The sequence below is a fragment of the Sander vitreus genome, chromosome 8, assembly GCF_031162955.1.
Source record: "Sander vitreus isolate 19-12246 chromosome 8, sanVit1, whole genome shotgun sequence".
Classification (NCBI taxonomy): domain Eukaryota; kingdom Metazoa; phylum Chordata; class Actinopteri; order Perciformes; family Percidae; genus Sander; species Sander vitreus.
Window position 1 is genome coordinate 16,611,488 of NC_135862.1, and position 27,908 is coordinate 16,639,395.

At 38.9% G+C, this 27,908-nt stretch overlaps 1 protein-coding gene across 1 annotated transcript; it reads right to left on the minus strand.

The window, feature by feature from the left end:
* Positions 1–29: 29 nt before the first annotated feature.
* LOC144522224 (uncharacterized) lies at positions 30–27,758 on the minus strand. Its single transcript, XM_078257143.1, is given in 53 exon segments — positions 30–753; positions 913–1,036; positions 1,970–2,009; positions 2,485–2,613; positions 2,726–2,827; positions 3,555–3,677; positions 3,914–3,954; positions 4,072–4,176; positions 6,418–6,586; positions 6,671–6,702; positions 6,787–6,926; positions 7,766–7,835; positions 7,939–8,117; positions 8,215–8,413; positions 8,598–8,781; positions 8,884–9,128; positions 9,268–9,439; positions 10,583–10,761; positions 11,380–13,674; positions 13,837–14,090; positions 14,802–15,430; positions 15,590–17,388; positions 17,510–17,553; positions 20,552–20,702; positions 20,826–20,892; positions 20,894–20,955; positions 21,173–21,329; positions 21,437–21,676; positions 21,761–21,829; positions 21,831–21,941; positions 22,036–22,143; positions 22,221–22,359; positions 22,467–22,618; positions 22,725–22,754; positions 22,756–22,826; positions 22,938–22,987; positions 23,724–23,979; positions 24,074–24,200; positions 24,312–24,320; positions 24,322–24,407; positions 24,491–24,533; positions 24,535–24,656; positions 24,749–24,886; positions 25,003–25,072; positions 25,204–25,308; positions 25,425–25,563; positions 25,643–25,760; positions 26,422–26,547; positions 26,663–26,763; positions 26,765–27,017; positions 27,096–27,186; positions 27,459–27,574; positions 27,668–27,758. Coding segments are annotated over 53 exon segments (10,743 nt in total). The 5' UTR covers positions 27,678–27,758; the 3' UTR covers positions 30–581.
* Positions 27,759–27,908: the final 150 nt, after the last annotated feature.

The window sequence follows — 27,908 nt, forward strand, 5'->3', positions numbered from 1 at the left end:
AATAAAAAAAAAAACAAGAACACATGATCTTCAGCAAGAATGAGAGTTTTAATGACACTGAAGACATTCAGATTTAAAACATCAGATGATGGACAAAGATAGTTTGGATATTCTTTACACTCTTTTCATTATATATTCAGTGGGTTGTAAGATCATTTATGTTAATGGTGCTGTTAGAAATAATGAAAAAACATTTAAAATGAATCCATGTTTTAAATCTTTCACACTTTACCACAAATATAATCCCATTCCCCAAAGGACAATGCATTGTAATATCTAAAGCCATTCATGTGTCTTTTGTCTCTCAAATCATATACAGTAAAAGTAAGAAAAAGACCCTCTAAGACTGAAAACACCACATTGTTTATTTTTCAAAAATATCAACCTCTTCAAAAGCTAAAAGAGACACCAGGACACATCTCTGTTGTTTAAAAGGTTTAACTTATTCACCCTTATTTGGCGATGCTGAATCCTAAGGAGGGTGTGTCTTCACATATTGAGTCTTGACTCTAATAGTTTTTGGAGAGGAGTTGTTTAAGTTTAATAAAGTATATTAGTTAGACTTCCCTTTAAGTTTAGTTTTAAATGTTGTCTTTACATTCAGTGACTTGGCAACCACACTTGTCAACTGAAATGTAGGAGAGCTCCTTCGTGCTGCCATCAGTGCAAGTCATCGTCACGTTCTTCTTACTGGTGGTCATTTCTTGACAGCATGAGCACGAATGCATCAAACGGTTGTTTTCTGCAGAGTACCTGTAAATAGAGACAGTTTCCGACAGGATCAGTGTCAGCAAACAAACATTTATCTTAAAACTTCACATGAAAACAGGTGGTTTTGGCATGATTGAGTAAGTAGTTTGTACTGTATATCCTGCTGTATATCCTGTATAGGTGCTTTGTTATGAATCTCACATTGATGAGGACGCGCCACAGGATCCTGCACAGGCTGTGAGTTCCACTGGCACAACTGACTTGCAGTTCTTTGTCTGCAGATAGGTGATGTTCCTGGTTATTTGACAGTTCGTAAGAGGAGTACCTGTAAATGACACGTAAACATCTTTTTCATCTTGCTGCAAAAACACACATTACCATTTCAGTGGCACAATAAAATAAGGCATCTAATATGAAGAGTTTTAGCCTCTGTTTTTATGCAAAAACAGCATGTTTGCCCATTAAGGAATCCAGAAGATATCAACATAATAATCAATAATGAAAATATTCATTAGTTACATCCCTACAATTTTCTTTTACCACTGTTGACGCAAGGTACGAGTAACAGAGGATGGGAATAAAATTGTGTAATTAGGGCCTGACCTCGAAAGTGCAAGGCCCCAACGGTGCCTTGCACTGAAAGTGCGAAGGAACCTATTGTTTTTGTAAGGATTATTATTATTCCGCAAGGTCACAAGCATTTTTGAGGGGCTTAGCATGCTGGAAAACGCACAAAAATGTGCACACGTCAGACCTGGCAAAAACTACAAAGTTCTGTAGTGAATGGCTGTGAGCGTTGCCAGGGGGCTCCATAGCGCTCCCTAACGAGCTTCTATATATTTTCCGATTTACATGAAACTTAGAACGTGTGGTCTACATATGATATTGAGCGGCCCCCTATACTCTAGCCACGCCCATGTACACCGACCACGCCCACTTCCATAACTTGTGAACCATTTAAGGTAGACTCTTGTGAGAAGTATCATTGAACTCAGCAAAGAGTTCCTTTTTAATTGGTGACGGTTTGTCCCGCCCCATATGCTTAAGCCACGCCCCTTTAATAACTAATGACTCGTTTCTTGTACACTATTGTGTGAGGTATTATTGAACTCTGCAGAGAGTTCCCTTTCATTGGTGACGATTTGCAGTGTCTGAGTGCCACACAAATGCACGGCCGCAAGGAGCGGCGTCGGGGCGAGGGCCCGTTCATCGCTGCTTGCAGCTTTAATTTGAATTTATTTTACTAACTCATACTTACAAGTTTTGCAACAACCGTTGATGTCACTTTGTTCAGTTCCCTGTAATACAGACAATATGGATCATAAAATATGCAGATTGATGACAGATGTAAAGTCACACATTTTTTTGCACAAGACAATTTGAAGCAAAAACCTCTTCACTATATATTTGTGTATTTCAGCACATTTGGTGTATTTACCTCTCTCATATTTACCTCATTTATCATTTCAGCCCATTTACAGATACATTTATTTATATTTGGCTTACAGTGTTTTTTATCTTCTATACAATGTCAGCACATCTAAAACCTAAAAGTTCTTTTGGAATCATTTAGCCTGAATTAAAAGTCTAATATCAGAAAAGTAAATGCTCTTTCTGCATTTTACACATATCATTAGCAGAAATAGCAAAACTTAACCCATTTCTACAGTTTGATGCAAAGTAGACTGTAAGATATGGCAGCATCAGTTCAGAGTTATTAACAGCTCCTGGAAAAAAGAAATGATACTCGTTTCAGGACTGGATTATACTCACAGGAACACAGTTCTCTGGATCAAATGCAGGACATGTTGTTTGTTTTTTAGAGGTTATGAACTCATTCTTCACCTTTTGGCAATCATACTTGGTACAGTTGTCATTTGGTGGTGACCAAGACTCAGAAGGCTGTCAGAGGCGTAGAAGAGGTCAATTAGTCAACATAAACAATTCTGACTGATACCACAATTATAAGTTACAGACTCTGATTCTCAAGGTCTTTCCAATATACTCTACTTACCTTAATAATTATTGGAGAAGTGAAGCCTGGGACCTCCATAACACAGCTATTTTTTTTACATGATCCACAACATTGTCCAGGTGTGTTTTCATACACATAGCCCTATTTGAAAAAAAGCACAAATCAACCTCAGTAGTATTTACAGAATATTATCCCCCCTGAGGATAGTTTCATCCAAATTACAAAAAGAGAAATTTTTTCGTACTTACCCCAAAAAGGTATCTAGCTGTTCGGATGTGCAATGGTTTAAGATATCCATCTCTGAGATTCCTGCTGCCACTCAAATCTAAATGCAGTTTAGTTTGTGGTGCTCTGAACACTAAAATCTTTTGTTGAAAAGATTCAACAGCAACATAAATTTTTAGAGACAATGTATGTCCCTGTTACTCTGGATAATCTAAAGTATAGACTGTCAACAATTTCTTGAGTAGAAACACCACAAACACAAATTACCTTCACCTTAATTTATTCAGATAGCAGCAGAAATCTCACAGACGGATGTCTCAAACCTGAGCAAATAAAACCATAACCAACTTTGCATGACTAGATAATACATACGACATGGAGAAGTGAAAAAAAAAAAAATTTAAGACCGCATTCCCAACATTGACATCTTTAAATCTGTCATCATGTGCACATAAATAACAAAGTTTATGCATCAGCAACTGTTAAGCAGTACAATTCTTGTAGAATTCTGAAAGTATAGGATATGAGTGAGAGACCCTATATTTAGCATGTGCTGTCATGTTAAACATTTCTGTATATTATAAACCTTTGCTGGCTTTAAATTAAAAACTACAATGCTCCTAATAGTTTCATGCAAACATACCTCTGAACACAGTAGGGAACACAGCTTCACATTACACGTAATAGTGTTCAACTTGCTGTTGGGATCCTGACTTTCAGTACAGCGGCATGATTCACATGGGTTTTTGGAGAAATCCATACCAGGCTGTAAACAACACAATGTAAAGTCTAAGCCATATTTTAAATAAAGGCCAGCAAAACAAAAGTTACTTTGGTCTGATGACAGGGTGAAAATACAGAAGAATGGGGAGCTATATTTACTTTAAATAATATTCTTAAGATTATTTATAGTATACTTAATTTGAAGAGTTCAGAGTTATTGTAACACACAAACAACAATATTGTTAATAGAGCACATTTAAAAAATATATTATTACTTACCTGGTACTCAGTATCATTGAAGACACAGACGCCTTTAGGTACTAGATAAATTTTTTTAAACAAAGATGATTACAATACAGGCTTAGTTTAATTTAGTTTAAAGTCTTTCACACGCTAGCACTGTGCAAATGAAACGGAAACCTATATGGAATGCTTACCACAGCGGTAAGATGGGCAGCAAGTGTCATTTGACATGTTGATTTCTAATTCAAATCCCAGTTGGCACTTCTGTGTCGGCAATGAACAGCGGCTCATTTTGCATTCTGTTGGTTGAAAGGTAAGACATTTCAAGGGTTGGTGAGTATAAAATAGAATGAAACCAAGACGAGTTAGTTAAATTATTACAGGTACTCCTGTAAAATAGGCAAATACTTGTTACAGTGCCTTGCAAAAGTATTCACCCACTTGGCTTTTTACCTATTTTGTTAAATTACAGCTTTAGTTCAATGTTTTTTTAATCTGAATTTTATGTGATGGACCAGAACACAATAGTCTAAGTTGGTGAAGTGAAATGAGAAAAATATATACATAAAACTATTTTTTAGAAATAAAATTGGCATGTGCATGTATTCACCCCCTTTGTTATGAAGCCCATAAAAAGCTCTGGTGCAACCAATTACCTTCAGAAGTCACATAATTAGTGAAATGATGTCCACCTGTGTGCAATCTAAGTGTCACATGATCTGTCATTACATATACACACCTTTTTTGAAAGGCCCCAGAGGCTGCAACACCTAAGCAAGAGGCACCACTAACCAAACACTGCCATGAAGACCAAGGAGCTCTCCAAACAAGTAAGGGACAATGTTGTTGAGAAGTACAGTCAGGGTTAGGTTATAAAAAAATATCCAAATATTTGATGATCCCCAAGAGCACCATCAAATCTATCATAACCAAATGGAAAGAACATGGCACAACAGCAAACCTGCCAAGAGACGGCCGCCCACCAAAACTCACGGACCGGGCAAGGAGGGCATTAATCAGAGAGGCAGCACAGAGACCTAAGGTAACACTGGAGGAGCTGCAGAATTCCACAGCAGAGACTGGAGTATCTGTACATAGGACGACAATAAGCCATACGCTCCATAGAGTTGGGCTTTATGGCAGAGTGGCCAGAAGAAAACCATTACTTTCAGCAAAAAAACTAAATGGCACGTTTTTGAGTTTGCGAAAAGGTATGTGGGAGACTCCCAAAATGTACGGAGGAAGGTGCTCTGGTCTGATGAGACTAAAATTGAACTTTTCGGCCATCAAAGAAAGCGCTATGTCTGGTGCAAACCCAACCCATCACATCACCCAAAGAACACTATCCAAACATGGTGGTGGCAGCATCATGCTGTGGGGATGTTTTTCAGCAGCTGGGACTGGGAAACTGGTCAGAGTTGAGGGAAAGATGGATGGTGCCAAATACAGGGATATTCTTGAACAAAACCTGTACCACTCTGTGTGTGTGATTTGAGGCTAGGACGGAGGTTCACCTTCCAGCAGGACAATGACCCCAAACACACTGCTAAAGCAACACTTGAGTGGTTTAAGGGGAAACATGTAAATTTGTTGGAATGGCCTAGTCAAAGCCCAGACCTCAATCCAATAAAAAAATCTGTGGTCAGACTTAAAGATTGCTGTTCACAAGCGCAAACCATCCAACTTGAAGGAGCTGGAGTAGTTTTGCAAGGAGGAATGGACAAAAATCCCAGGGGTAAGATGCGGCAAGCTCATAGAGACTTATCCAAAGCGACTTGGAGCTGTGATTGCTGCAAAAGGTGGCTCTACAAAGTATTGAATTTAGGGGGGTGAATAGTTATGCACATTGACTTTTTCTGATATTTTGTCATTTGTTTGCTTCACAATAGAAAACATGAACGCATTCAAAAACATTCAAAGTTGTGGGCATGTTCTGTAAATTAAATGATGCAAATCCTCAATCCATGTTGATTCCAGGTTGTGAGGCAACAAAACACGAAAAATGCCAGGGAGGGTGAATACTTTTGCAAGGCACTGTACATACACTTACTTACAGCTTAAAATATGAATGGCTCTCTTAATTGAATGAACACAATTTCCATCAATTGATTCACTGACTCATTATGGAAAGCGGCAGACACAAAAACACCTGTCAGTATAATGCAATACAGTTCAACAGCACCACAAACTACATCCTCCCAAATTATTATAAAGTTGAAACAACACCTCTCTAGAACAGATGTAACACATTTACCTTAATGAATGTATTCAGGATTTATTGCAGGACTGCTGTATTAGACTGCATCAGTTTTAGCAAAGGGAACCTAATAAACTGGCAACTGGGTGTATTTTCTCTGGTTTTAGACAGCTAATAATACACAGAAGAGGAGCTAGCTACGTCACAAGCTAAGTAGTACTCCCTATGGAGAGAAAACTGATATTTGTGTGTTAAATGGTTCCAAAAGTGTATATCTTCTTTATTTAAAGATATAAAACATCATGTGAGCAGATGTGTAAGTGTGGTACTTTGAATCACTCACCACAGGCCAGTCTCTCACAGCAGTCCACTGTGTGGGCCACCAACACCTCTCCTTCCTCAGTACAGGTTATTGGTTCTTGAGTGGGACATATGAGAGGGTCACACCGAACACTCAGAGCGTTCTTATCACAAGCACACTGCTTACAGCCACTCTGCCACGTCTCACCAAGCTGTTTGAAAGACGGAAAAGAGTTAATGTAACAGCAATGAACACTGTGAATAATGATAATTAGTCATGTATTGTAACTACTTACCTGTTTAGGTTGGCCATCAGGTCCAGTGCAACCTAAAACAAAAACAATCAGTTTACCTCAATATTAATTAATTCACAAAGAATTAGATTTTTCTTCAAAACACAAAATGCTCTTACAGACAGAGACACAAAGGTCAGAATTTGAACTGAACAGAGTCAGCCCCTCTGGGCAGAAACATCCCTCCATGAAGCCAGTACAAGCTTGGTTCTGGTTTCCATTGTTTCCCTGGCATTTTTGTGCATACTCTTCATTGTATCTAAATATAAAGACAATTTATGGTGAAAAACAGACATAATTATTTCATTTTTGAAATTATAAATGATCAGTATAATGCAGTGCAAACACCAAGTAGTGGCTAGCGGTACGGCTCTAGAGATAGCAGTGTTGGTTTGTTGGTTCACCACTTTGGTTCAGACTGGAGTATTTTAACAGCTATTTGATTGATTGCCATCAAAGTTTTAAAAGACATTCATGGTGCTCAGAGGATGAATCCTAATAAATTTGGTGATCCGCTGACATTCCCTCTAGCGCCTCCAAGCTGTTGCCATTTGTGGTTTTAAGTGAAATGTCTCAAAACTATTGGCTGGATTGCAGTGCCATTTGGTACAGACATTGATTCCCCCTTAGGATCAATTATATTGACCTTGGTAAACCGTTTACTTTTCATCTAGTGCCATCGTTAAAATCAAAATTTGAATGTGTCCCATACTTGGTTTATGACTAAATTGCATTGTCCTTGTGTGTATGCTGGTGTTTACATTTGGTTCAGCCTAATAACAGCCTCTAAGAGTCACTAGGATGGCTATAGACTCTAGTCTTGTTAAATGACATGCTGCAGGGGCACCTGGTTAGCTCACGTGGTTGAGCATGCGCCCCATGTACAGAGGCTCAGACATTACCGCAGCAGCCACAGCTTTGATTCTGACCTGCGGCCCTTTGCTGCATGTCATTCCCCCTCTCTCTCCATTTTCCTGTCTTAAGCTATCCTGTCAAATAAAGGCCTAAAATGCCCCAAAAAACGTCTTAAAAAAGAAAAAATTACTAGCTGCTGACATTATTTGATTCATAATATTGATTATAGAACTGAGCAATTACCTTGCATTGCAAGTTTGTACAACAGCTGGTCCACAAGCCTTGTAGACCTTGTTTTGTGGACATGTATATTCTACAACAAGAGAAAGGGGATTTAAATATCAAAATGATAAAAAATGTAATCTGGACATCTCAAAATAACAATGTTAGCTTTCTAGTAAAACAAACCCTCCTACCACACAGTCCGTTTGTAGCATTCCTCCAGGGTATGCAGACAGATGCTTGAGCACACATCTTGGAGTACGCCTCCATACTGAAACAACCGAAGTTGGGTTTGTCCTCATGGCAAACATCAAATTTACAGGCCTCATAAAATGGTAGTGGTGAGAGTACTTTGTGGCATTGCTCAAACACCCTTAATGTACAAATAAAAAGAAAGTAGGCTGTTAATCATAGTGATATGCCAGAATGAATTGACGTATTGTGTTCATATTTATTCTGTAACTTCTTACTTGCTGATCAGAATTTCACAAATGTCAGGTTTGCAGGGTATTGGTGTAGGTTTTGGTGCTAGGGTTGGTGTTGGAGGCTGCTTATCACAATATGGCTTGTTCTTATCTGGTACAGACCAATTTCTCATCTCTGAGCATGTAGGATTAATCTGGCCATTTGGTAATCTGCAGTCATTTTTCCTGTTATTGTCACAGGTACCTTGTGAAAGTAAATATTAACATGACAGATATTACAACCCATGTGGGACCACATTTGCTACATCCATTGGTACTTTCATATTTAATCTAGCGTCAGTTTATATATTTCCATCTATGAACATAACAAGCAACCTCATTTGCTGTTCAACATGTTTATTCTAACAGAAATTTGATTATCATCTTACCACACTGTCCCTCTGTGTTGTTGTGGAAAAGGGCAAACGGCAAGTCAATGCTGAACAAAAGCCCTTTGAACGTCACAACTGCATTAATTGCTGGGATTCTCAAGAGCAGCTCAATTGCTGTACTTGTTATGATGAAGTCATCATTAAGGTAAGTTGGGACTACCTGCTTGCCGTTGACATACACCTACACGATTGCAACATTGGATAGGTGAAACAAATCATCATCATTATCACTGCATATAATTTAAATAAATTCAAGTAAAGAGAAGGTTTGTTAATAATTTACCTTGTTCAAGGTCTTTGGGATTCTGTCCTGTGTAAGAATAACTTCATAGTTTTTGTAATACACAATCAAGGATTTAGCACAGGTCACAGTTCCAGAGGCATCACAGTTTTCGTTGTTGATAAGAATCGTAAAATTGTGTTGAGGAATGATCTCTTTCATGAGGACATATGTGCAGTTTTTCTGCATGCTGTAATACTGGCCATCAAATGTCACATAATGAGGATCTCCCCAGCCATAACAAACACCTGCAAATATCAGATGAAGACTACATTAGTTGTCACATCACAGAAAAACTGTATATATTGTAGATTTTTTTGTAGTGTAGCTGTTTTAGGACATTGCTTGAATGTGATATTTTAAAAAAAGGCTTTAATTTGAACTTACAAGTGCATTCATAGTGGAAACAGCAGCCTCTTTCATCGTAAACCCTGACTGGTTGGAGCCCATTTTCACATACAGTCTGGGTCACTGGTTTACATAGCACATGTTTTGTCGTTACCGTTCCATTGTTGCATGTATCTCTGGTGCAGTTATTTAAACTCCAGGACTCACCATCCTGTAAAGGGCAAAGTAGTACTTTTAGCAATCTACTACCATGAAATAGATATTATGTTTAAGCCCCCCAGGTGCACACATGCACAACATATACATCTATAATTTATGTTATCCGTGAAACAAGAAAAGAATTTTACATCGATCAGTGCTAATGAAATACAGTATATATTGTACAGTTGTTTACATCAATACCTCTAATTTTTTAATTTCATTAATAATTGTTATGTTGGAATTATTTGTGGATGTCCTTTAGTGACATATCAGCCACAATGCTTTATTACTTACCTGTAAATTATTTTACTTATAGAGTTTTTTTTTTTAAGATAATATTTTGGGCATTTTTGGTCTTTATCCGAAAGAACAGCTAAAGACAGGAAAGGAATGGGAATGGAGGAATAACATGCAGTAAAGGGCAGGGGGTCGGACTCAAACCCTGGGTCGCTGTGGTAGAGATTGAGCCTTAGTACATGGGGCGCACGCTTAAACAGGTAAGCTATCAAGGCACCCCAGCTATTTGTTTTGCTTATAATATCTTGTTCTGTTAGTTTGTCTGGTTTTGAATGTCGTGAGTTGGTCTTATGGTGTTTGAACGTGTTTTTATGTTGTCTATTACTGTAGTGTATTAGATTCCAGGAAGAATAGCCTCGGTTTTGATTAAGCTAACCGCATTAGCTCCACCCTAATAAATTAAATTAAACAACCATTGACCTTTGTTCCAATATTATGCAACTACTGGGAGAAGAAATCTTATGATATAAGAGACATTGACTCTACTGTAGACCTTTTCCAGGGAAGAACTAAGCTGTGAAAACCAACAAGCATCTATTATAATATAGTGGTATTTTAAACGAATCAGCAATTGCATGTTGAATTAATCAATAGTTGTTGCACTTATCTGTTGATATTTTCATTGACAACTCAAAAGACCAATGAGAGTAAGCAGACTAGGAATTAAATGTTCCTTCCTTTTATCACAGAATAAAAGACCTTGTTCAGGCTTTCTCAGAATAGAGACCTTGGAAACGAAGAAAGTTAAGATAAAAACCTATGCAGTTTTGACTAATTTTGGGGTTAGTACATAATGACAGAATTTTTTTTATTTTACAATGATCTGTTTCTTGTTTCTATAACTAAATTTAAATACCTTTCTAGGTGGATTAAGATATGAACAGTCGATAGGTTGTTTTGTAGTGCTTGTTGTTTGAGGAGTTGGTAGAGTAGTAGAGTGACATGGTCTAGCAAGCTTCTCCACATTGCATGCCAAATTGCAATATGCAGTGAAACACCAGCCTTCTCCATCAGTCTCATTGTACATTAATCTACCTATATGAGAAAAAAACAAGGCAGTTACGTAAAAATGACTAATGTGACATGGTTACAGTTGTCTTTATAATGCAACTTTTGTACAAGTCTAAGCTTAATAGACACTTAAATGTAAAGTCTATGTGATGATCCATGATCAGATCTAAATTTAATCTAAAATATCATTAAAAGTTTTTGAATAAACGTGGTTCTAAATGCCACATTTTGGCGATAGATGACAGCAGGAACGTGGTCGTTACTGGACTTTCTAGTTGTGGTCACGTATCCTTCCACTGTGCAAGCACCATGACTGACTAGGTGAACACTACTGCATGGACAAAGATGAAAAAGGTCTTTCGTAAACAGAATGAAGCCAATTGTTTTGTTGGAACATATGGACATAAATTTGACCACATCTTGGATTGAGTTTTGTCCATGATTTAAAAGGAATGCAGGCCAAATGAGAACATGAATTATGATAATAGACAGGTTTGAACTCAAAGCCCAGACAACTTACAGTTTAGGCTGCCTGTTGTGATCAGATGTGCCAGGTTACGTTGTAAGGACAGGTGTAACCATGACGAAAATGTTTATAATGATAATATGAACAACAATTGATGGCAATATCTGAATGCTTACCAGGAGAAAAAAGTTGATCCATGTACTTGCAGAAACATAAAGTTGTTCTGCCTGGTGTTGAAGACTGAAGAGTTGAAGGTGTTACAGTTGGAGTTTCAGTGGTTATCGTCGTCTTTTCAGTGGATGTTGTTACAGTAGGTTTTTCTGTGACTGTTGTTGTAGTAGGTTCTCCTGTGAATGTTGTTGTGGTAGGTCTTTCTGTGGCTGTTGTGCTAGGGTTTTCTGTGACGGATGTTGATGTGGTAGGTTCTTCTGTGACAATTGTTGTGGTAGGTGTTTCTGTGACTGTTGTGGTAGGTTTTTCTGTGGTTGTTGTTGTGGTAGGTTTTTCTGTGACGGATGTTGTTGTGGGAGGTTTTTCTGTGGTTGTTGTTGTGGTAGATTTTTCTGTGACAGATGTTGTAGTAGGTTTTTCTGTGGTTGTTGTGGTAGGTTCTTCTGTGACAATTGTTGTGGTAGGTGTTTCTGTGACTGTTGTTGTGGTAGGTTTTTCTGTGACGGATGTTGTTGTGGTAGGTTCTTCTGTGACAATTGTTGTGGTAGGTGTTTCTGTGACTGTTGTTGTAGTAGGTTCTTCTGTGACGATTGTTGTGGTAGGTTCTCTTGTGATGGTTGTTGTGGGAGGTTGTTCTGTGGCTGTTGTTGTGGGAGGTTGTTCTGTGACTGTTGTTGTGGTAGGTTCTCTTGTGATGGTTGTTGTGGTAGGTGTTTCTGTGACTGTTGTTGTGGTAGGTTCTTCTGTGACGATTGTTGTGGTAGGTGTTTCTGTGACTGTTGTTGTGGTAGGTTTTTCTGTGACTGTTGTTGTGGTAGGTTCTTCTGTGACGATTGTTGTGGTAGGTGTTTCTGTGGCTGATGTTGTGGTAGGTATTTCTGTGACTGTTGTTGTGGTAGGTTTTTCTGTGACAGATGTTATTGTGGTAGGTTCTCTTGTGATAGTTGTTGTGGGAGGTTGTTCTGTGGCTGTTGTTGTGGGAGGTTGTTCTGTGACTGTTGTGCTAGGTTCTCCTGTGATGAATGTTGTGGGAGGTTGTTCTGTGGCTGTTGTTGTGTTAGGGTTTTCTGTGACGATTGTTGTGGTAGGTTTTTCTGTGGCTGTTGTGGTAGGTTTTTCTGTGACTGTTGTTGTCGTAGGTTTTTCTGTGGCTGTTGTTGTGGTAGGTTCTCTTGTGATGGTTGTTGTGGGAGGTTGTTCTGTGGATGTTGTTGTGGTAGGTTCTTCTGTGACGATTGTTGTGGTAGGTGTTTCTGTGACTGTTGTTGTGGTAGGTTTTTCTGTGACGGATGTTGTTGTGGTAGGTTCTCTTGTGATGGCTGTTGTGGTAGGTTTTTCTGTGACTGTTGTTGTCGTAGGTTTTTCTGTGGCTGTTGTTGTGGTAGGTTCTCTTGTGATGGTTGTTGTGGGAGGTTGTTCTGTGGATGTTGTTGTGGTAGGTTCTTCTGTGACGATTGTTGTGGTAGGTTCTCTTGTGATAGTTGTTGTGGGAGGTTGTTCTGTGGCTGTTGTTGTGGGAGGTTGTTCTGTGACTGTTGTTGTGGTAGGTTCTCTTGTGATGGTTGTTGTGGTAGGTTTTTCTGTGACTGTTGTTGTGGTAGGTTCTTCTGTGACGATTTTTGTGGTAGGTGTTTCTGTGACTGTTGTTGTGGTAGGTTTTTCTGTGACTGTTGTTGTGGTAGGTTCTTCTGTGACGATTGTTGTGGTAGGTGTTTCTGTGGCTGATGTTGTGGTAGGTATTTCTGTGACTGTTGTTGTGGTAGGTTTTTCTGTGACAGATGTTATTGTGGTAGGTTCTCTTGTGATAGTTGTTGTGGGAGGTTGTTCTGTGGCTGTTGTTGTGGGAGGTTGTTCTGTGACTGTTGTGCTAGGTTCTCCTGTGATGAATGTTGTGGGAGGTTGTTCTGTGGCTGTTGTTGTGTTAGGGTTTTCTGTGACGATTGTTGTGGTAGGTTTTTCTGTGGCTGTTGTGGTAGGTTTTTCTGTGACTGTTGTTGTCGTAGGTTTTTCTGTGGCTGTTGTTGTGGTAGGTTCTCTTGTGATGGTTGTTGTGCGAGGTTGTTCTGTGGATGTTGTTGTGGTAGGTTCTTCTGTGACGATTGTTGTGGTAGGTGTTTCTGTGACTGTTGTTGTGGTAGGTTTTTCTGTGACGGATGTTGTGGTAGATTCTCTTGTGATGGTTGTTGTGGTAGGTTTTTCTGTGACTGTTGTTGTCGTAGGTTTTTCTGTGGCTGTTGTTGTGGTAGGTTCTCTTGTGATGGTTGTTGTGGGAGGTTGTTCTGTGGATGTTGTTGTGGTAGGTTCTTCTGTGACGATTGTTGTGGTAGGTGTTTCTGTGACTGTTGTTGTGGTAGGTTCTTCTGTGACGATTGTTGTGGTAGGTGTTTCTGTGACGGATGTTGTGGTAGATTCTCTTGTGATGGTTGTTGTGGGAGGTTGTTCTGTGACTGTTGTTGTGGTAGGTTTTTCTGTGGCTGTTGTTGTGGTAGATTCTCTTGTGATGGTTGTTGTGGGAGGTTGTTCTGTGGATGTTGTTGTGGAAGGTTTTTCTGTGACTGTTGTTGTGGTAGGTTCTTCTGTGACGATTGTTGTGTTAGGTGTTTCTGTGGCTGATGTTGTGGTAGGTTTTTCTGTGGATGTTGTTGTGGGAGGTTTTTCTGTGGTTGTTGTTGTGGTAGGTTTTTCTGTGACGGATGTTGTGGTAGGTTTTTCTGTGACAGATGTTATTGTGGTAGTTTTTTCTGTGACTGTTGTGATAGGTTTTTCTGTGACTGTTGTGGTTGTATTTTGAAACACATGTTTTGTTGATATTGCTGATGTTGTTGTTGTAACTGGTATACCTGTTACTACAACATGAGTTGTTGTGGTAGGTTCTCCTGTGATGGTTGTTGTGGTAGGTTTTTCTGTGACGGATGTTGTTGTGGGAGGTTTTTCTGTGGTTGTTGTTGTGGTAGGTTCTCTTGTGATGGTTGTTGTGGGAGGTTGTTCTGTGACTGTTGTTGTGGTAGGTTTTTCTGTGACTGTTGTTGTGGTATGTGTTTCTGGCGTTGCTGAGGTGGTGTAGGTACACATGCAACATTTCACACGTATTTCATAGTCATAACAAATAGGAGGTATTTGGTCTTTGTTATGACAGATCAGTCCATTTGTTGAGTTGCATGTTACTTTTTGATTAAGTTCGTTCAAAGATATATCCTTGTATTGTGTTGCTCTACATTCTATTTCCAGAGTATTTCTGCAAACACTCAGATCTATATCAGTAATTTCTTCAATGGGTTCATAGTCTCCATCATCTCCAAAATGAGGGTAATGATTGTTTTTCCAATCTGACCACTTACAATTGCAATCAGTTGAAGTAGTTGTTTCTGTGACAGTTGTTGTGGTAGATTCTCTTGTGATGGTTGTTGTGGGAGGTTGTTCTGTGGATGTTGTTGTGGTAGGTTTTTCTGTGACTGTTGTTGTGGTAGGTTCTTCTGTGACGATTGTTGTATTAGGTGTTTCTGTGGCTGATGTTGTGGTAGGTTTTTCTGTGGCTGTTGTTGTGGTAGGCTTTTCTGTGACTGTTGTTGTGGTAGGTTTTTCTGTGACTGTTGTTGTGGTAGGTGTTTCTGTGACGGATGTTGTTGTGGTAGGTTTTTCTGTGGTTGTTGTTGTGGTAGGTTTTTCTGTGACTGTTGTTGTGGTAGGTTCTTCTGTGACGATTTTTGTGGTAGGTGTTTCTGTGACTGTTGTTGTGGTAGGTTTTTCTGTGATGGATGTTGTTGTGGTAGGTTCTCTTGTGATGGTTGTTGTGGGAGGTTGTTCTGTGGCTGTTGTTGTGGGAGGTTGTTCTGTGACTGTTGTTGTGGTAGGTTTTTCTGTGGCTGTTGTTGTGGTAGGTTCTCTTGTGATGGTTGTTGTGGGAGGTTGTTCTGTGGATGTTGTTGTGGTAGGTTCTTCTGTGACGATTGTTGTGGTAGGTTTTTCTGTGACTGTTGTTGTGGTAGGTTCTTCTGTGACGATTGTTGTGGTAGGTGTTTCTGTGACTGTTGTTGTGGTAGGTTTTTCTGTGACGGATGTTGTGGTAGGTTCTCTTGTGATGGTTGTTGTGGGAGGTTGTTCTGTGACTGTTGTTGTGGTAGGTTTTTCTGTGGCTGTTGTTGTGGTAGATTCTCTTGTGATGGTTGTTGTGGGAGGTTGTTCTGTGGATGTTGTTGTGGTAGGTCTTTCTGTGACTGTTGTTGTGGTAGGCTTTTCTGTGACTGTTGTTGTGGTAGGTTTTTCTGTGACTGTTGTTGTGGTAGGTTTTTCTGTGATGGATGTTGTTGTGGTAGGTTCTCTTGTGATGGTTGTTGTGGGAGGTTGTTCTGTGGCTGTTGTTGTGGGAGGTTGTTCTGTGACTGTTGTTGTGGTAGGTTTTTCTGTGGCTGTTGTTGCGGTAGGTTCTCTTGTGATGGTTGTTGTGGGAGGTTGTTCTGTGGATGTTGTTGTGGTAGGTTCTTCTGTGACGATTGTTGTGGTAGGTGTTTCTGTGGCTGATGTTGTGGTAGGTATTTCTGTGACTGTTGTTGTGGTAGGTTTTTCTGTGACAGATGTTATTGTGGTAGTTTTTTCTGTGACTGTTGTGATAGGTTTTTCTGTGACTGTTGTGGTTGTATTTTGAAACACATGTTTTGTTGATATTGCTGATGTTGTTGTTGTAACTGGTATACCTGTTACTACAACATGAGTTGTTGTGGTAGGTTCTCCTGTGATGGTTGTTGTGGTAGGTTTTTCTGTGACGGATGTTGTTGTGGGAGGTTTTTCTGTGGTTGTTGTTGTGGTAGGTTCTCTTGTGATGGTTGTTGTGGGAGGTTGTTCTGTGACTGTTGTTGTGGTAGGTTTTTCTGTGACTGTTGTTGTGGTATGTGTTTCTGGCGTTGCTGAGGTGGTGTAGGTACACATGCAACATTTCACACGTATTTCATAGTCATAACAAATAGGAGGTATTTGGTCTTTGTTATGACAGATCAGTCCATTTGTTGAGTTGCATGTTACTTTTTGATTAAGTTCGTTCAAAGATATATCCTTGTATTGTGTTGCTCTACATTCTATTTCCAGAGTATTTCTGCAAACACTCAGATCTATATCAGTAATTTCTTCAATGGGTTCATAGTCTCCATCATCTCCAAAATGAGGGTAATGATTGTTTTTCCAATCTGACCACTTACAATTGCAATCAGTGTATATTGAAGTAGTTGTTTCTGTGACAGTTGTTGTGGTAGATTCTCTTGTGATGGTTGTTGTGGGAGGTTGTTCTGTGGATGTTGTTGTGGTAGGTTTTTCTGTGACTGTTGTTGTGGTAGGTTCTTCTGTGACGATTGTTGTGTTAGGTGTTTCTGTGGCTGATGTTGTGGTAGGTTTTTCTGTGGCTGTTGTTGTGGTAGGCTTTTCTGTGACTGTTGTGGTAGGTTTTTCTGTGACTGTTGTTGTGGTAGCTCTTTCTGTGACGGATGTTGTTGTGGTAGGTTTTTCTGTGGTTGTTGTGGTAGGTTTTTCTGTGACTGTTGTTGTGGTAGGTTCTTCTGTGACGATTTTTGTGGTAGGTGTTTCTGTGACTGTTGTTGTGGTAGGTTTTTCTGTGACGGATGTTGTTGTGGTAGGTTCTCTTGTGATGGTTGTTGTGGGAGGTTGTTCTGTGGCTGTTGTTGTGGGAGGTTGTTCTGTGACTGTTGTTGTGTTAGGTATTTCTGTGACGATTGTTGTGGTAGGTTCTCCTGTGATGGTTGTTGTGGGAGGTTGTTTTGTGGCTGTTGTTGTTGTGATAGGTTTTTCTGTAGCTGTTGTAGTAGGTTTTTCTGTCACTGTTGTGGTTGTGGTAAAGACAAAGGCTGTTGGTGTTGGAGTTCGAGTTGTGGATGAACAAATTTCCATGATTCTGGTAATATTTCCATTTTTCCCACAAAAAGCTGTGATACAGGTTCCATCTCCATCATCTGTGTGATAGACTGTATCTCCATACTTGTAAATGTTTCCTTTATATAAACAGGTGCAAGCTGCAAAATGAATAATTATATAAGAATTATATAGATCTTTATTGTTTTAATAGATTCTTACTGTTGTTTTTTCATTTAATCTGTATGTAATGATTAACAGAAATGGTCATAGCCTGCTTACCTTGGACGTCATAGCTGCACTTAACCTTTGTTGAAGAACAATAACTAAAGGCAAATGAAAGAATACACGTTTACAAAATGCATGAACGTATAATGTACTATGTTGGTGCTGGGCATGGCGTGGAACGCAGCATCGCACCAGCAAACTTGTATTTTCCTGGGGGCAAGGGTGTAACTGGGACCGTTCCTGCTAGTCTGACCCTAGTGTCTCTACCGTCATTGTTTTAAGAGTCTGACCAAAGTACCAGCAGTAGCTTTATATTTTAAATTACACAGAGGTGGGTAGTAACGAGTTACATTTACTCCATTACATTTACTTGAGTAAGTTTTTGAAAAAATCATGCTTCTAGGAGTAGTTTAAATCACTATACTTTTTACTTTTACTTGAGTAGATTTGTGATGGAGAAACTGTACTCTTACTCCGATACATTAGGCTACAATGAGCTCGTTACTTTTCTTTTTACCTCTTTGGTATTTTACGGGTCATTGTTTTTATCCCCCCCGCGTACGCCTCATTTTAATGTTTTATTTTGACGGATAGAGACTTCTGCTAAAGGCTCTACCACGTGACTGTGTTTCACCAATCAAATGTAGTTATGCAGTCTCATCCCGTGACCATACTCAATCTCAGCGACGGGACCATAGACAGTATATAAGAATGGAACAACAGATCCCGTTGCTCTGGACGGAGACCAGTGAAGGCCATTGGAAGCACTTTGATGGCTGAGCGTTACTGCGCAGCCTCTAACTGAGAGAGATGACGTAAATGTGACGTGAGCAACGTGTCTGAAAGTTGTAAGTCTTCTGGTAGCTGTGCCAAGAGAAATCTCAATCATTCCGAATATTGCAGAGATGGAGAGCGTAGGTATATGTAATGAGATAACATGGACGCAGGCTAATTATTGCTAACTAAAATGCTAGTTAACATTAGTAATTACACTTAAACAGCTAATGTGAGACGAAACTGCCTGCGCGCTTCTCCTGTACTGTACGGTAACTGTGTGACAGTAAGTCGGGTGGTTATGACACAATCGTTAGCCTATTTTTACAAAAACGTCTGCTACGGAGCCATAACGTGAGGTACAAGGTAATGGAGCCTTTTATACATTGTCGTGGTTCTTTAGAAATAACCAATGGGCAAATAGAGTCTTTAAACGCTTCAGATGTAAAGTTATTCGCTGTCAAAGTGGCGCCAAAATGAATGGCAGTCAATGGAATGCTAATGGGAGGTGATGGCTTGGTAGCATCAAAATGGCGCCATAGGAGGTTTGCGGTCCGCGGAGAAGCTTATCCCCTTGGGCGGGACGGGTTAGCTTTACAGTCGTAGCAAAACAAAAATGTCAGAATCAACCGTTGGCAATGCAGACACAGACGAGGAGGAACACCCCTGGCCTCATATTGAAAGCATGTTTACCTTAGTAAAAGTGCGAAACAGCAGCTACATTATGCGGTGTCTTCTGTGTGTACCAAAATAAACAGACATTTCAGCATTCAAAAACTCAACATCTACTTGAGGAAACATGTAGCGGTAAAAGTTTTTTTTCTTTTTGCTGTGGATAGGCAAATGTTTGTCTTTTAGGTTACATATGTTTTAAACATTTCCTATATATATATATATATATATATATATATATATATATATAGGAAATGTTTAAAACATATATATATATATATATATGTTTGTATATGTATATCCATCCAAATTTGATGTGATAAGTCTCTTTTAATGTCTTGATCTCCCTGTAGCCTCACAGATTTTTTTTTTATCCACAGAGGGTTCACCCCAACAAACTGTCTAAGACTTACTAGAGAACCACAGAAAGCACAAGTCCTCCTCTTCCAGTGTGTTACTTGTGCTTATTTATTTTTTATTTATTATTATTTTATTTTATTTTAAGTACTTGAATTTACATGGATTATTTTAATTAAAGCTATTTTGTAATTAATTAATTAATTTTAATTTATTGTATTGATTGGATAAACTATAATTTTCCTAAAGATGATTATTTTGTATTTTTGTCTGTCTGCTTGAATGCTTGTGTTAAAAAATAAATCAGACGTTATTCAACAGTTACTCAGTACTTGAGTAGTTTTTTCACCAAGCACTTTTTTACTCTTACTCAAGTAATTATTTGGATGACTACTTTTTACTTTTACTTGAGTCATATTATTCTGAAGTAACAGTACAGTACTCAATTTTTGGCTACTCTACCCACCTCTGAAATTACAATACAGGCAGATGTGAGGCTGTGATGACCAAAATGATGTGATGAAGATTGTTAACTGTGTCATTACCAGGATGATGTTTAGGTTGCAATATGAAGCTTAAACGCACAGTATGTAACTTCGGCCGCTAGGGGTCTCTCAATCAAAACAATAACAAAAGATAGACTTAGATGACGCGGTGAAGTAGGATCATGGGAGTTGTTGTCTTCACCTGACGTGACTCAGGCGGAAATAAAGTTCACTGGATTACTGTGTTGCAAAATGGCAAGCAATTAATGAAAAAAATATGCTTTGGGGTAGAACAAATGCTGTATTACTGTTACAGAGTATAATTGTGTCACATTGTATGATATACAATAACTCTCTAACGTATCATCTTTTGTTTCCCTGGAAGTTAAAGCAACTAGAGGGGTTAAAGGTTACATGATGCCATTGACAGGCAACGAAAAGTAACGGACCTTTACCTTAAATAAAATTGGAGATTATTCTGGGTTTGAACATTGTTGGACACATTTGGGATAATGTCAGTACACAACTCCAGGCGTGTCTGGCCACAAATTTATCAAAAATGCAGTCTGCACACCTCTGACACACTGGGGAAGGCTCACTTAACTGATCTGTGCTGCTATATAAATATATATATATAGGATAGTTTTTTGGCAATAAAATAGTTTTCACTTTATAATATACCTAAACCAAGTGATTGTATGATATTAGTATAATTATTCGATTATGCCAGCTTTTGTAAAAAACACTATAAAGGTTATTATTAACTTTTGCACCAACTGAAGCATTAATAAGATGGAAAGTGACCTACCAGTTTTGACAATTTTCCCTTGGAGGCATGACCACACCTTCTTCATAATGCTTCCCATCGTTATCATAGCAGCCACATTCCTTCTGTGACACACACTTCATTGTATCTTCTTCCAAATAAGAGCGTTCAGATGGGCAACTTGGATAGCAGCCTTAAAAAGTGAAATGTTACTGTAAATTGCAGAACTAGCACAGGTACAGACAGAAAGCTAAATGTGTGTAGTAAAAGTGAATGATATATGATACACTGTTACTTTACTAAATTAAATTGGTACCTTCTAATGCTGGAATGTGATTGTAGCATACTCCTGAGGGATTCCGGCATGTCTTCATGCATTTTTTTTCCACAAGGCTCATAGTGCCATTCACACTTTCCATCAGGGTTGTAAAAATCACAGAACAGAGCTAATAACACAAAAATAAAGGAATATTGACAATATACAAGACCAGATCACTTAATATGTATGCATGTATAAAATCTTGATAATAAAATGCAAGTCAGACTTTATTTTTAAAGTCTATGAATTAAATGACAAAAGGGGATGCTGACAGATGGTGATCACGATCATACACTGTATTTTTTCGGTTTATCTCCTCACAGAAAAACAAATGACACACTCACGACAAATTGTGGGAGTTCTCCATTTCACGCAAGCTCCGGCTTCATTACAGGCTGCTGCGTAGGCTGCTACAGCAGAGCAGAAACACTCACAATCTCCTCCTGTGTTGCAGGAACATGTGTCTGTCACACAGGCATCATAATAGTTTTTTGGATCCACCTTTTTGAAGGAAACCATTGTTAATGTAAGTAGAGGCTTAATTATATTATGCAAGCTAATTATACAGAAAGTCAGTAAGAGACATTGAGCTGGTTTTGTTTACTTACCTTTGAGTGGCAACCAGCAAATACGTTGCTGTTAATAATGCTGCAGTGTTTTAATGCCCATGCCTGCCTGTGTGAGTACAGCATGCAGGGATTTTTTAGTGTGTTTGCATTAGGGCAGGTAGGTGACACTTTCCAGCTGTTTCCAAACTCAAGGGCTTCAACCACAACTTCTTTGTTTCTGGTGGTAAAATCGTTCTTGATGTTTCCATCATAATTCCCACATAGACCACAGACTTTCCCCTGGGATATAATGAGATCTAGTTAATTTATAAAATGTCAACCTTGTCAACATTTATCTGAACACTTGTATATCTCCTCACCCACCTTGAATGTGGACTTGAGTTGGATCATGAGTGTTGTCTTCTTATTCCAAATGAGAACAAGACCATTTTTTTGCCTCAATGACGAGATATATGCCCATAGTGTGGACTTGATATGGTATGTCCACCCCTTTGCTTTGTTTGATAACTCTGACATTTTCCTCTGAAAGAACAATTTCATGGTTCTGAAAGAAACAAAACATGCTCATTTGTAAAACGGCAATGTTATTTTCAGCATTTTAAAAAATGTTTTTAAGTGCATATAATAGTGTTATGTACCCCTAAGTAGAGCTTGATAGCAGTTGAGCAAATGCTTTCAGTTGTTCCACATGGGATGCTCTCAGTCAGGACCCTAAAAGTGCCATTCATATCATCCCCGCAGTAATCCTGCAAGATATTGATGTCAGTACTACAAGACTGACTTTTGACAAATCACGAAGACTAAATAAAAGTCTGTGCAATACCTTAGCGAAGACGTAGCCACAGTCTCCATTAAAAGAGAATTTCTTATCATCAAAAGTGATGTAATGCCCTTCTCCATATATGGTACAGGTTCCATCACACTCACGGAGTGTACAATCCCATTTTCTCCTTTTGCAAGTGCTATGATTTAAAAAGATGAAGTGATGGCAAGTTATATATACACAATAAAAAAAACATACACAACTGTGAAATGACTGCCTTGGTGTGGAAAGAATTAAATGGCTCACCAGGTATTGCAGTCCACAGTGACAGTCTGTCCAGAATTATAGTATTCTCCATTATATGTGCAGGGACAGTTCTCCTCTGTAATACAGCCTCTTTTACCATCAGACAGCAGGCCAGCAGGACATACACAGCCTGACATACACTGTGTACTAACCTACAGTATAAGTGTAAAAGCAATGTATTTAACATGTCATCCTCTTGCTTTAGTATACATGTGTAGAATATTCAACAACAGTCATGAAACAGTGTCTCAATCTTACACATTCTGTGTCCAGTGTCTGGCAGCTTTTTTTGGCACTCGGATCCCATGTCACCTGGCTTTGCGCTTGAGCAGTTGAAAAAAACCATTGGCTCGGTGCATGCTGATGACAGTTATAGTGTGTTAAAAAGGAAACCACTGTATGCTTTGTGTTGCTCATACTGTGCGTTGCTATATAAGGACTACTATGATGAGCTAAGTGCTTTGTACCTACATTCATTTATTTGGCTCCCTGTACATCTTAGTTCTCCACTATGACAGGAGCTGAAATGCATAGAAAGACACGCAAGTTTAATTCTCGCTAGTTTTTGCTGTTTGCAGGGGAGCTGATGATTATTTTAGCACATACTGAGTGAAAAGCAATGTACAGTACATGTGACTGTTCTCTGGTCTATCCCACATATAAACAGATTCACATGGGTAGTTGAGTGATTCCAATTCACTGAATACTGTTTTTGGATTAAGGGATTACACCAAAGCCTTGAGAGGAAACCCATGCAGACATTCCAGTCCTTCAAAATGAAAATAAAACTAAACAAAGTGCAAATGCACTTTGCCATACCTCTGTTTGAGGACAACCTCGAAAACGAGATGATACATCACAAGGGGTTTTTCCTAATAATAAACAAATGTGCTCTGCAATTAGCAGTGAAGAACCTCAAGAGACCGCTATGATGTGCAAGGCAATCTACTTTTGGAAAACCGCACTTCAAAAATAAAAAATAAAACACTGTGCCAAATAAATTCCGCTTAAAAGTTGACCCACACTTGGGACCCACTAATCTAGGATAATTTCGTTCAGTTGGGTGTTAAGCATTGACCACTGAACCACAACATTCCCAGTTCGCATCCTGCTGGAGACTGTTGTTGCATGTCATTCTCTCTCCCTCAATCTTCTTGCTATTGTCAGGCGACTAATAAAAGTATAAGATAACCAAAAATAATTATTAGAAAACATTGTTCTGCTTTTTAATTTTACTGGAAATATTGAAATCCTCACCAGGTTTGTCCATGGACGCTGATGACCTGCCCGGGGCGTACCAGTGTGTCTCCGACATGGCAGGAGCAATGTGAGGCTGACACACACTCACCCTCCTCATTCAGGTAAGTTCCTTCAGCACAGCCGCAGCCATCAAGCGGGGTAAATTCAACCGCACATGTTAAGTCTGACTGACTAAGAGAGCGGCAGGTGCGACCACAGCTTGTCATTTGGTAGCCATACACAAAAGTAGAAGGGCAGCCAGTCGTGTATTTCTCTTTTGAAATGAAACAAGTTTTATCGGTGTTTAAATATTATAAACAAACACAGACTTTATTTATTTCACATTCAATAGTTTGGATTTAACTTACTGCATATGGTGTTTCTCCATCCATTAAGAAAGACACCTTCAGCAGCACATGCATGGACATAGGAATATATGGCAGCACACATGCACTCCTCACTGTTATCACAGGCACAGGTGTCATAAATACAAGACTGTGGAGAGAAGCAGCAACAAGCTAAATGAATAGTTGAACTGTTAAATAGTTAAATAAGTGAAATAACACAAATACATTAGAATGCATACAAAAAGAAATCACTGCTTACATCTTCATAGCGTTTTTGGGTTTATTACAGAATGGCACATTGCAAACATCCCTTTTGGGTCCAACAGCAAGGCGCACCAATGTTTGGCATATTTCTCTACAAAAACAAATAAACATGTTTATCAGTAAAATATTGTGAAGATTGATAATAAAATGCAGAGTACGATGTCTGTGACCTACCATTGTCTATGCTCAAAAGGCAGGGGGTCCCCAAGTATGTTTGTCACATCGGAGCAGCTTGTCCTGGTCTTCCATGTGTTGACAAATGTCCCAGCCGTTCCCTCAGTTAATCCATTTGTGGTTCTGAAGTCATCAGCTTGCACATCATTAAAATCTCCACAAATACCTGAATAAAGATATTGATACTTAATACTTTATAAAATACCCACTGCAAAAGGTGGATATTTTACACTTTAATCAAAAGAAGTAAACACACACCCATGAGTTGTCCCTTATTGGAAACACTGGCTTTGATGTAGATCTGCATAATGGGTGAAAGCTGAATCTCGAGATCAAGCCCATAGTTGGTGTGGATTACAATAAAGAATGTTGATGGTTTGAAGATCGTAATGTCATCTGTGGGGGAGGAAAACATTTTCACATTAAATAAAGAGACAGTTTTAATTTGAGCAAACTAAAAATTAAAATTTCATTCTAAAATTAAAACAACAACAACAACAACAACCACTCACCCATGAAAAGAGGCAGCTGAGTGATCAGTTTGTTATACAAAACCTGTCCGCTGGCTTCTACTACAATCATCTGCAGTAGGAAAAAATGACATTATGCTAAAAACCTAAACCTTTCCAAAAGATATTAAATGGAGAAAATCCTATAAATAATTTTTTTTTTTTACTTTATTAGGAGAGAACCATAATATATTGTAATTTTACCATGTATTTAGGCAGTCGTAGGGTGACTGCAGTCAGGCAAGTTGATTTATCTGATCTTTTACATGTGGCCAGATCACCAAGGACACTGAAAGTCCCATTTGTTTCCTAAAGTCAAGAAGATAAAAAAATGCACATAAAATACAAACTGTTTGCTTAGTTACAAGTATTGTAATTTAGTCTGTGAATTAAATAATTAATTAATTAAAGTTTGAATGCCTTACCTTGGAGAGAACATAAGAGCAGTCTCCATGGAAAGTATAAGTTTTACCATCATAGGTGGAGATGTGGGAGCCACCCAGCACAGAGCAGACACCAGGACAGTCCATATCTTTGCAGCTCCACTGACCCTGGGTACAGGTGCTGTCAATAGAGTTCAGTCAGTTCAACTGGACAGATTATTGTTTTCATTAACATTTTATTGAAAATAGGGAGTTCTTACCAGTTTCGACATGCCCTTGAGTATGATTCCCCTGGCTTGTACGGCTTGCCATGGTGTAAGCAGGAGCACGAGTCAACAGCAACACACCCACTATGTGTAATGTCGTCAAAGACAGTCCCTTAGGAGAAACACAATTACATGATTAGTCTGGTATGTATAGTACACTGCTATTAACATGCAAACCCCATTAATAATTCGTGTGCATTAATTAACAGAACATACGCAATATCTTTTATAATTTTAACATATGTTAAAGAGATGTCAAAGATAACAACATTTCTTACTAGACACGATCTTGAGTATCTACACATATCTCCACATATCGCCATCCAAAATCAAAACCAAGCTGCATTAAATCCAAGCACCTCATTTAGATGTCATTGTCCATGGCCTGAAAACTTTCACCATTAATTTGCAGTACATTAAGCTACACCATTGTATATGTGCACCTAACTGATCACAGCCAAAGCTACATCCAATGTAGCATCTCAACTAGAATAGTGTTGAGAGGACAAGGACAAATGTAATGAATGTGATAACCTCACTTCATTAACATGACGCAATTGATTAAGTATTTGTAGGCATATACATACCAAAACACAGCTGCTAGCCAGCCAGTAAATCTATAACTTCTGTTGTTACCACAACTCTCAAGTCAAGAGCACAAATGAAGTAATTGGAGGGCATGAATTAATCAAATGTGTGAACTGAAATAAACCCTTTAACATCTGCTGGACTACAAACCTCATCTGTGCTGGTTTTAAAATCAGGAAACTTACCATTTGGACAGAAGCATCCATCTACGCAGTGATCCTCGCACACGTGGCTTCTCTTTTGGTTGCTGCAGGTGTCAGTACAAGGACTACTGCATTCTTTATGCTCCATGTTGAAAGGGCATGTTTTTGCTATTTAACACACAAAAACGTACAACTTAGAAACAGTGATTCTGACATAAATACAGTAACAAAAAATCAAAGTGAACACTCAAACATATACATCAGTTTTAATTGTAGTACTTACCACACAGTTGTGCCGTCTGCCATTGCTGTGGTTTCCCGCCTGCATGAGCACACTGACGGGAGTACTCTGATATGGTTGAACACAAGCATGAAGTACTGTTTTTTACAGCGGCACAGGTCCTTCACACAGGCTCCGATGAAGGAGTCAGTAGCAACCAGGTTTTGACAACTGAGCAATGCAGGTCCTGACAGCAGGTTCGCACAGAGGTCTTTGTGTGGGTCAGAAAATCCATTTTCACTTACTTCACTTGCACAGGTCTGTGTGGCTGGTGAGGAGCTTTCTTCACACTTTTCAGTTGGACCATTGACCTTCCAGGCCTCACCATAATATTCAAGAGTTACAGACTCCCCTGTTTCTAGAGGTGAAATGGTTTTAGCAAATGTGAAGACTGATTTTGTGCAGATTGTTTTTAGCTTTATTATTTAGTATTTACCTGTTTTGATGAACTCATCATAAACCTGTATTCCGTTGAAGTCACCACACAGGCCACATGTCTGATTCTTGAATTTTGCATCCAGCTCAACCTTAAAAACCAGGTGAAAAAGAATGATGTGCAGAAATGAAGAAATCTCTTAACTACAGTTATGCAATTGCTTACCTTTGATTTAACATGGATTCATCTTTATGTGATCTAAATTCTCTAATCTATTTAGTGAAACTAAATATAGTGTACAGTATATATTTTCAGGACTCAGTGTCTTTGTTTATCTGTAAGTTATCAAAATAATAATACAAATCAATAACAGATAGTATTTATACATAAGTGCAATGGACAGCACATAATGAATACACATACCCACAGGGCGTCTTTTTTCATTCCACATGACGACCAAACCCAGCTTTGCCTCGATTTTGACATAGGAGACAGTTCTTTCAATTGAAATGCCAACCTGGCTGAATGGTATAGTGACACTAGAGGGGCAAAAAAAAACAACATCAACCATCACTGCAACCAGTACGTCAGCTGGTAATGAAAAGTCACATTATCAAAACAGATAAACTCACAGTTCATCATTGACTTTGATGGAAGTGTTGGCTAATTCCACAACGACCCCCTCCAGTTTCATGGTGACCTTCTCAATGGTGGTGACCCCATTCATCTCCTGCCGTTTTAACTGAATATTGAAACTGTCATAGCTTCCCTTACACTGGGCTGCAAGGAGGTAGTTGCAAGTGGAGGGAAGCTGGAAGAAATCACTATCGAAAGTCCTGAAATGGTAGTTACCCCATGTACTGCAGATCTGGT